The sequence below is a fragment of the Oncorhynchus clarkii genome, chromosome 24, assembly GCF_045791955.1.
Source record: "Oncorhynchus clarkii lewisi isolate Uvic-CL-2024 chromosome 24, UVic_Ocla_1.0, whole genome shotgun sequence".
Taxonomy (NCBI): Eukaryota; Metazoa; Chordata; class Actinopteri; order Salmoniformes; family Salmonidae; genus Oncorhynchus; species Oncorhynchus clarkii.
The window spans coordinates 28,373,996-28,383,887 of NC_092170.1; the positions used below are offsets into that span (position 1 = coordinate 28,373,996).

Consider the following 9,892-nt stretch of genomic DNA (forward strand, 5'->3'; position numbering starts at 1 on the left):
GTCCTTCCCTTAGTGGTGTCGGAGCAGGCCAGCACGCTGCACCGGCCCCAGCCCCTGCCCCCGTCCTCAGGCCACCACCAGAGCTCAGGAGGGGGAGGACAGGATGGGGGGTCTGCCTACTGCCTGGCCTCTGGACGCCACAGCTTCTCAGGCTACTCCGACAGCTTCCTCTCGTCAGGAGGCCCTCCCATGAACCCTGCCATCAGCAATGGCCTCTCTTCACAGGTGAGTCAAACAGAGCTACGCACACGCACACACACACACACACACATACACACACACACACACACACACACACACACACACACACACACACACACACACACACACACACACACACACACACACACACACACACACACACACACACACGCACACGCACACGCACACACACACACACAGTTCATACTCTTTATCTATGTCAGGAGGTGGGGAGGGGTGGAGGAGGGTGTGAGGTGGAGTGAAAGGACTTGAAAAGGACAGAGGACAGACACGGGGGAGGACAAATGAATGAGGAGAAGATGAGACAAATTAAAACTGAAAAGACAATTATGGCCAATTATACAGGCATGAGGCTTGTCGTCCCTTTACCTAAACATTAAGGGCTGTCCTAACAAGCAGAAAATGAGATTTCAGTTGCTCAAAGTCAGATCCCCCCCCCCCCCCCCCCCCACACACACACACACACAGACACGTACGCACACACACACACACACACACACACACACACACACACACACACACACACACACCAGTGCTTCAGGGTCACTTTAGAGAGTGTGACAATATGGACATGAAGGATGAATGACTGGAGAGGCTGGCATGGTTAGACAGTATGCAAAAATAACATTTACACAGATCACATGATGGGAAAGGGAAACCTTTGAAATGTTTGATATTATTGATGAACGTTTAAAATACTTGTTGTCAATTTATGAGACATTTATTTTGTTCAGTTTAATCTACTGAAATGTGTTCAATTGATATAAATGACAATGAATAGGCTAAGTCATAAGGAGGGGAGATATCGTCTATCAATTTTTTTTAATTGTAGTCTCGTCATTTCTTACCAGTCATTGTAGAGGCACTAACTTCAACTCAGTTGGGTGTGAGGTGGAGTTGCTTTTTTTCATGAAAAACGTTTCCAAATACTAAATATTTTTAGACAATATTCAGTATTTTTCTGTTGCAGTAGGGCAAATATACTTTTGCTTCCAGTCTCTTTGTCATTGCCTCTGAATCTTCCCGTGCTTTAGCCCATCACCACTCGCATAAGATCCTTGTGCTTTGGCCCATCACCACTCACATAAGATCCTTGTGCTTTAGCCCATCACCACTCACATAAGATCCTTGTGCTTTGGCCCATCACCACTCGCATAAGATCCTTGTGCTTTGGCCCATCACCACTCGCATAAGATCCTTGTGCTTTGGCCCATCACCACTCACATAAGATCCTTGTGCTTTGGCACAGTAATAAATCAAGGCTCCAGTGTTCAAATGGATTACTACCGAATATAAATTGAATTATGTGTGTAATTTATGTAGATTACTTCCCATGTTTTGTTACCTATATAATTGGTGCAGGCTAGCTACATTTTGTTGGTACGTGTGTGGAATGTAGGAATGTATAGTACTTATTAGTTTAAATTATGAATTGACTTAAATTGGATGGGTCTTTAATTTATAAGATGGTTATGAAGACTGAATGTCGAAGACCAACTAGGCCTACTCTATGTAGAAACTAAGATGGATTGATACTTATTATTTGCATGCAAGATGTAGAGAACTTTTGATACATGTTGGCACAATACGCAATTCTACAAATCGAACACTCCTCATCTCCTCTCTCTCTCTCCCTGATAAATGGGGTGCCTGATCCTCACATGTTTTCCATTTGTAAGGAACACACCTCGTCCTCTTCAAGGGTGTTTGTCAAGATTCCACGGACAGGGCTTCTGTATGACAACCATAATGTATGTGTGCGAGTGTGTGTTTTAAGGTTCATGGGAAACTACCCCCTCCTTGAATCTCTGTTAAGACTTTCTTTCCATTTATCTACACCTCCCTCTCTTACGCAGTCCATACGCAGCTACCTTGGGAAATCAAGGAAACACACACACACACACACACACACACACACACACACACACACACACACACACACACACACACACACACACACACACACACACACACACACACACACACACACACACACACACACACACACACACACACACACACACGCACACAAACAAACCGTTAAGCCTCCAGGGAGGCTTCTCATGATTGCATTCTTGCCTCCACATTCCTCAGTATGAAAGTCAAGTCCTAATTTATTTGTACATACGTTATATTGTATGAGAGAAGCAGGAATGTCCTGTACGTCTCAGACTTCCTCCATTCTGACATTCTTCCCCGGCTCTCCTCTGCTGTCCGGCTTTTCCTGGACACACTGATTAGGGTCCGCTGGACACAGCAACGTTCCAACATGGAACACCCCGGCGAAGCCCAGCATGTCACGCTAAAAAGACAAGGATAGAAGAAAGAGAGAGAGATTGAGAAAGAGAAAGAAAGAGAGCAAGAAAGAGAGAGGTATAGCATTTTTGAAAGCTGTAGTTTCTTGGAGAGATCGACCACGCCATCTGTCCATATACTTTTTCTGTTTAACCAGAGTGTTCCAAAACGCAGGTAATTTTTTGGGAAAATGTTACTGGGGTCGAGAAACACAACTCCCCTCTCAAAATCAACATGGGCTCCTCTGTCCCCTGCCTGGGAAATGACTTAAGCGGGACCATCTGTGTGTGTGGATGTAGAATAATATGTCACTTATAGGGCCAGAAGAGCCCAACATGCAGCGAACCTGCGTTTCATTAGGACATGGACAGAGGCTACAGGTCTCTGTTTAGAGGGATTTGATGCATTTAGAGGTAGGGAGGTTTAAAGTGGGTTGGGTTGGGATATATCTTTTCAGTGAGATGATCTTGAGTCACAGCAATTATCTGTTTATTATATACTTTGTTGAACTTTCTTTCTTATCCATCCAGATAAAGTTAGTGAGGGTTTGTTATCGGCTCGTTCTGTCTGAACCTCCTCTATAACGATACCCTACGGCTCTTTTCCGTCCTTCGCTCGCCAAGAAATATTCCCCTAAATTCGATTATCGGGCAGCTAATCAATAACAGGTCAAATCCTAGCCTGTTTGTCTGCAGCTTGTCTGTTGTGGTCCAGAGGTTTTTCTCTCTGCTTCTAAAGGTCTACCATGTTATCTGTGTTGGGACATCTTTGGCGATAAGTCTTTATCTCATCCTTTGCTTTTTGGAGCGGCGACAGGAGGGAATTTCCAAATAAGTGGAGTTCTGAGACAAATTGGTTAATTCTTCCTCTGTGGAGTTATCTCTGCCTGTCTGGGAAGGCCTGGTGGAAGGGTTTTGATGTCAGTGGAGGATAACTTCCTGTCTGAGTTAGGCTGTGTTGGAATGTGTTATAGATGGGGGTTGGGATGATACCTAACACCAAGCTGTGCCAAAATCACTTAACCACCTATCTGAATGGAACGTCAATAACGTCACATCAATAACACTCATCCTCCCTTCCTCTCCCTCCCTCTCTCTCCAGGTGATGGGTCTGTTGAACCCAGGTGGGGTGCCCCACCAGCCCCAGAGTGACTATGCCCTCTCCCCCCTGACAGGAGGCCTGGAGCCCCCTGGGGGCATGGGGGCCAGCTGCTCCCAGCGTCTGGAGCACATCAAGGGTCTGGAGGGCCTGTCCAGTGTCCCCAACATCCCCAGTCTCCCCTCGCTGCCCAACTCCCAGTCCTACTGCCCGTCCTCCTACAGCGCTCCTGCCTACAGCGTGGACCCTGTGGCCTCCTACCAGTATGGGCAGTACCACGGACAAAGTAAGGTCAATATCGCTCACTTTTATTACCACTTAAACACTTAGGAAGATATCTCTCCAATCATATCAACTGTAGCTGCCTTAACCTTTCACCGCTCTTAAGTCTAATGCACCGATACATTTACAAAGAAAATGTGTTGATAGGATTCTAGCAGTGTTCACATGACGTGTTTCCATCCAATGAAAACAGCAGGGTTTCAGACAGGATAAGTTGTTTGATCCTATCTCTGAAGTAACACTGAGTATGTAGGAACATATCTATCCTTTAGTAGACTGTAGCTCACCTCGCCTGTCAGCAATTCAGTTCATTCCTATGAAACCGTACTAATACTGTAAGATAGTGTCTCCTGGATCGTTTCCTTATGGGAGGCTTGTTTAACAGTGAGGAGGCCCTTCAGTTCACATTAACATTACACTAAGGTTAACTCTGACATCAAACAAACCTTCATGTAACTCTCAAAAATCGACATCATCCACATGCGTTCAGCAGTGATTAGAGTACCCTGCAGTTTTCAATTTCCCTCTGTGGGTCACCCAATCAGGCCAGTCCCTCGACCTCGCAGCAACCTCACCCTTCAAAGCAAAGACACCAGTCCATGTAGATGGCTGCCACGGCTTTGAAAAGGACTGCAGGTATCGAGGGAATATTTAACCTAATATCCGAGAGAAATAAATGCTTAATGAAATATCTTTAAGAAATATGTAAGTGGACAGAAAAGACACACACACACACACACACACACACACACACACACACACACACACACACACACACACACACACACACACACACACACACACACACACACACACACACACACACACACACCCATCAGAGGGACTACATCTTGATGTCATTAATCACAGAGACTGGATACCCGTGTGTGGTTAGGTCTGTTAAATGGGAAAAGGTATTTTCTGGGGGGTGGAAGGATCCTAATATCCTCTGGCAGGGCGGCAATTAGAAACAGGTGCGTGGTGTGGGCCTGCTGAGGTCAACTGGGGAAGCAGTATTGAACTCTGTCCCAGATTCACTGGTACTAGGCCTCTAGTGTCAAGCCTAACCCAGTCTCAATGGGACTGATATCAAGTCTGCCCACTTCCCCTCTCTAGACCACACACACACACACGCGCACGCACGCACACACACACACACACACACACACACACACACACACACACACACACACACACACACACACACACACACACACACACACACACACACACTGCCGCTGCACTGTTAGACTGATCACCATGATAATGCTTCTCCCATGGTTCAAACCCTCTTTATCTCTGTCAGTGATCATCACCCTCTTTATGTTTAATTGAGGATAACTCATAACTTAGTCTCATTCTCTTCTGTTTTTCCTTTTAGGTGCCCTTCATTATCTGAGACCTGAGATCACCTGAGGATCTGCCCCTCTAAGTGACCCCCCACCACCTCCACCTTTGGCCCAACCCAGTCTCCACCTCTGGCCCAACCCAGTCTCCACCTTTGGCCCAACCCAGTCTCCACCTCTGGCCCAACCCAGTCTCCACCTCTGGCCCAGCCCAGTCTCCACCTCTGACCCAGCCCAGTCTCCACCTCTGACCCAGCCCAGTCTCCACCTCCGGTCCAGCCCAGTCTCCACCTCTGGCCCAGCCCAGTCTCCACCTCTGACCCAACCCAGGTTCCACCTCTGGCCCAGCCCAGTCTTCACCTCTGGCCCAGCCCAGTCTCCACCTCTGCAACAACCCAGTCTCCACCTCTGGCCCAGACCAGTCTCCACCTCCGGCCCAGCCCAGTCTCGGTTGAGGGACGTGTGTACTGCATTTGTTGAGACTGATGGGGCTCTTTATGTAATCTATTCCCTCAACAGTGATCTGTTCCTTCACACTTGATGATAATAATGGAAGAGAGATTATAGATAAAATGACATTGATAGAGAGGAATTTAAGGCCAAAACAAAGAAACACATGAACTTTGATTAATGTCTGTTGATGAATGACAGAGATGCCACTGGGTACATTCCCTTGCCTGTGATGTGGTCTACCCCACATTGGGCGCCAACTTTGATCAGGAGGACCGTGGAGGACTAGCCCACATAGACCCACAGCACAGCCCAGGAGCAGAGGCCTGGTTGGGGTAAAAAAATCCTCAAGTCAGGTCTATGGAAGAGCACAACCAGACTGTATAGTAACGGACTTACTAGCGGCCTTAAAGCTGTGAGTCTGTTGACATGTTTGCCGTAGGGCCAAATGAATACAGATTCATTCTATTTATCTCTGAATGAAAGCTACTTGATGGAAAAAATAACAGGCTTTTCTTGTGGATTTATTTGACGTTGCATTTATTTGATATGTTTTGTCCATGAACACAATATTCCAAACATAGACTGAGGAACAAATACATATGCCATTCAAAGAGGAAGCTTTGACATATCATCATAAACAGACCTGTAATGTATACTACAGCTGTTCTGTTCCCTTCATTATGTTAAATGCTCAGTGTTTTTAAACAATCCGTTGAACTCTCACTGTGTTCTGTTGATAACTCTGATCTCTTGTAGCTTTAGAGGGATTCCTAGGGGTCAGGGTTGACTTCTGGGAAAGTCCCAGGTGAAGGAGGAGGAGGAGGAGGGAGGGGGGACTCAGGGGTTCTGATGGGCGACAGGGCTGATCCATCCAGGGGTGCAGTTCCCCCTCATAGAGGCCTGTTAGGTCACGAGACTCACGACCAAGAGACACATGAGAAACCAGGACCACCTCACCACAGACCAACCCAGCTGACCAGAAGTGCAATATCACGTACCTCAGAGTCGACGACGCCATCAAACAGATGAATCAAATAAGATCTTGTGTCTTAAGAACATTCTGTATAAACATTTGAATCACGTTTGAGTATGTCCCTACGGATGCTTCCAGGTCCAAAACAAAGAAGCAACAGCAACAACAACCACCAACATCGTCAGTACTGCTATAATAGCAAAGCCACAGGGAAAGGTGGGACGCACATTGTGAACCATTGAAGTCATTCCAAGTCCATGTGGAGCAGATTGATTCAAGGGAAAAAATAAGTAAACAAAAAAACTTATGAAGAATTACAAAGCCAAATCATTTGTTGTTTTTTTGGTCTTTTGTCTTTTGGTTTTTCTTGTTGCGAAAACAGAAAGATCAATAGTGTGGTGTTTACGTCATTTCCTTATTTATTCTCTCTAAAGTATCTAAGCAATTCTGCAACATTATTCTTAAACTTTCTTCAATGTTTTAGTCAAGTTACTACATCACATACCTTATAGGAACACCGTGTCCGTCTGTTCACTAAATGGTAGCTGAATGTCTCAACAGATCCAAAGTTTGCTACAAGCACTCAGCGGTCAGTTGTACATTTGTCTGTAACAGAAAGAAAAGTGTTTTTTCTTTCCAATGGGTTCCTTAATTTTGATATGTTTTTCTGTATTTTTTGACAGAATGATATGACACAATGTCTTGTGTACAAGCACAGTATTATTACTATTTATAATAAAACAGTTTAAATACAATGACTAAAAATAGTTTTCATTTTGTCTAAAGTTATACTGTCATTTCAAGATCATTTTCATCTCAATGCAATCTTTGTGTATGAAATGTTTGTCATCAGTGGGCAGTAAATAATTGATAGTGACTCATTGCAATATAAAATACAAAAGAAGAGAGACAAGCATGTCGTTTTCAAATAAATGTATTTAAACCTCTAAGCCCTGTGTAAAAATAGAACCATAAAGAGAGGTTCCTGACATGGAGTTGAACTTGAACACAACAGCCTTTCTTAGAAATTCAAACATCTGCACAACTTAGTAATGCCCACTGGCCCTCGATACTGTAACAAACACACTTCTGTTTTACAAATTCTAAATGCGAACAACCCTCAGAGCGTTTGGACAAACAGAACACCCTCCTCCCCCTCACTCTTCAACCCCTCTTAGGCCTTGGTCATACACACAGGGCCCCTCTGTGTGTGTGTGTATGTGTGTGTGTGTGTGCGCGCCACCCTGAGGATATTAGCCCTAATTAAAACATTCGTCTGATTAATGGAGTCTCGTCTCAAGCCTTGGAGGGACCACACGCTTTATAAATAAAGATTATGTCAACAGAAATGCTGACCCACTTTGGATCAATCACACTGCTGACATTTTTATTTACTAATACAAAATAATTCGGCCAACATGAGAACAAACATAAACTTGCACGCACGCACGCCCGCACGCACACGCACACGCACACACACACACACACACACACACACACACACACACACACACACACACACACACACACACACACACACACACACACACACACACACACACACACACACACTGTTTGCTTTCCTAATCAGGCAGTACCATTAAAGATGAAGACAAATCGCTGTCGTTGTAAAAGTCCCAAGCAAAGCTGCGACCACAGAAATTAGTTTTACCAATGTACCCTCCTCTTGAGCTGAATACCCCCCTGAGTCTACTTAAAACCAAAACAAATTTAATGGATTTCATAACATGTAATGGAAGGAAAGAGATAAAGATGTATAACTTTCTTATTTAGCCAGTTCATTGCACCATTGGCTGTCAGTAGTGAATATGGCCATGTTAATGGTTACCAGGGGCCCTCTGTATCCCTCTGTCTGTCCAATAGGATTACACCCATCAGCACGTGATCCTGGAACTCACCTCATGGTCATTCCCCTCCCCTGTGTCATGTGAGCTGACCTGACCCAGAGATCACACTGGCAGCTGCTTCTGTCACTCCGACTCGATGTGTGTGTGGGTGTGTTTTTGCTTCTGAGTTTGTGTGCGTGTGCAACTACAGTATTAGTGTGTATCTGGGAGTGTATTCCTGCATTATACTATATTATTATTATTCTTTTTATTTGATTTATTTCACCTTTATTTAACCAGGTAGGCAAGTTGAGAACAAGTTCTCATTTACAATTGCGACCTGGCCAAGATAAAGCAAAACAGTTCGACATATACAACAACACAGAGTTACACATGGAGTAAAACAAACATACAGTCAATAATACATTAGAAAAATAAGTCTATATACAATGTGAGCAAATGAGGTGAGATAAGGGAGGTAAAGGCAAAAAAAGGCCATGGTGGCGAAGTAAATACAATATAGCAAGTAAAACACTGGAATGGTAGATTTGCAGTGGAAGAATGTGCAAAGTAGAGATATAAATAATGCGGTGCAAAGGAGTAAAATAAATAAATAAATACAGTAGGGAAAGAGGTAGTTGTTTGGGCTAAATTATAGATGGGCTATGTACAGGTGCAGTAATATGTGAGCTGCTCTGACAGCTGGTGCTTAAAGCTAGTGAGGGAGATAAGTGTTTCCAGTTTCAGAGAGCTCGTGCTACAGGTGGGTGCTGCTATGGTGACCAGCGAGCTGAGATAAGGGGGGACTTTACCTAGCAGGGTCTTGTAGATGACCTGGAGCCAGTGGGTTTGGTGACGAGTATGAAGCGAGGGCCAGCCAATGAGAGCGTACAGGTCGCAGTGGTGGGTAGTATATGGGGCTTTGGTGACGAAACGGATGGCACTGTGATAGACTGCATCCAATTTATTGAGTAGGGTATTGGAGGCTATTTTGTAAATGACATTGCCGAAGTTGAGGATTGGTAGGATGGTCAGTTTTGTGAGGGTATGTTTGGCAGCATGAGTGAAGGATGCTTTGTTGCAAAATAGGAAGCCAATTCTAGATTTAACTTTGAATTTGAGATGTTTGATGTGAGTCTGGAAGGAGAGTTTAGAGTCTAACCAGACACCTAAGTATTTGTAGTTGTCCACATATTCTAAGTCAGAGCCGTCCAGAGTAGTGATGTTGGACAGGCGGGCAGGTGCAGGCAGCGATCGGTTGAAGAGCATGCATTTAGTTTTACTTGCATTTAAGAGCAATTGGAGGCCATGGAAGGAGAGTTGTATGGCATTGAAGCTCGCCTGGAGGGTTGTTAACACAGTGTCCAAAGAAGGGC

The 9,892-nt window shown here is 44.7% G+C and overlaps 1 protein-coding gene across 2 annotated transcripts in view; it reads left to right on the forward strand.

The window, feature by feature from the left end:
* LOC139382318 (paired box protein Pax-3-like) overlaps positions 1-7,424 on the forward strand; it is a 45,820-nt gene extending 38,396 nt beyond the window's left edge. Inside the window, exons 7-9 of one of the 2 annotated variants that reach the window (XM_071126234.1) lie at positions 14-225; positions 3,619-3,901; positions 5,279-7,424. In XM_071126234.1, coding sequence (XP_070982335.1) covers positions 14-225; positions 3,619-3,901; positions 5,279-5,313 — 530 coding nt within the window. In that variant the 3' untranslated portion in view covers positions 5,314-7,424. Of the gene's footprint in view, positions 1-13; positions 226-3,618; positions 3,907-5,278 lie in introns of both variants that reach the window. The other variant, XM_071126233.1, reaches the window with a different exon arrangement.
* Positions 7,425-9,892: the final 2,468 nt, after the last annotated feature.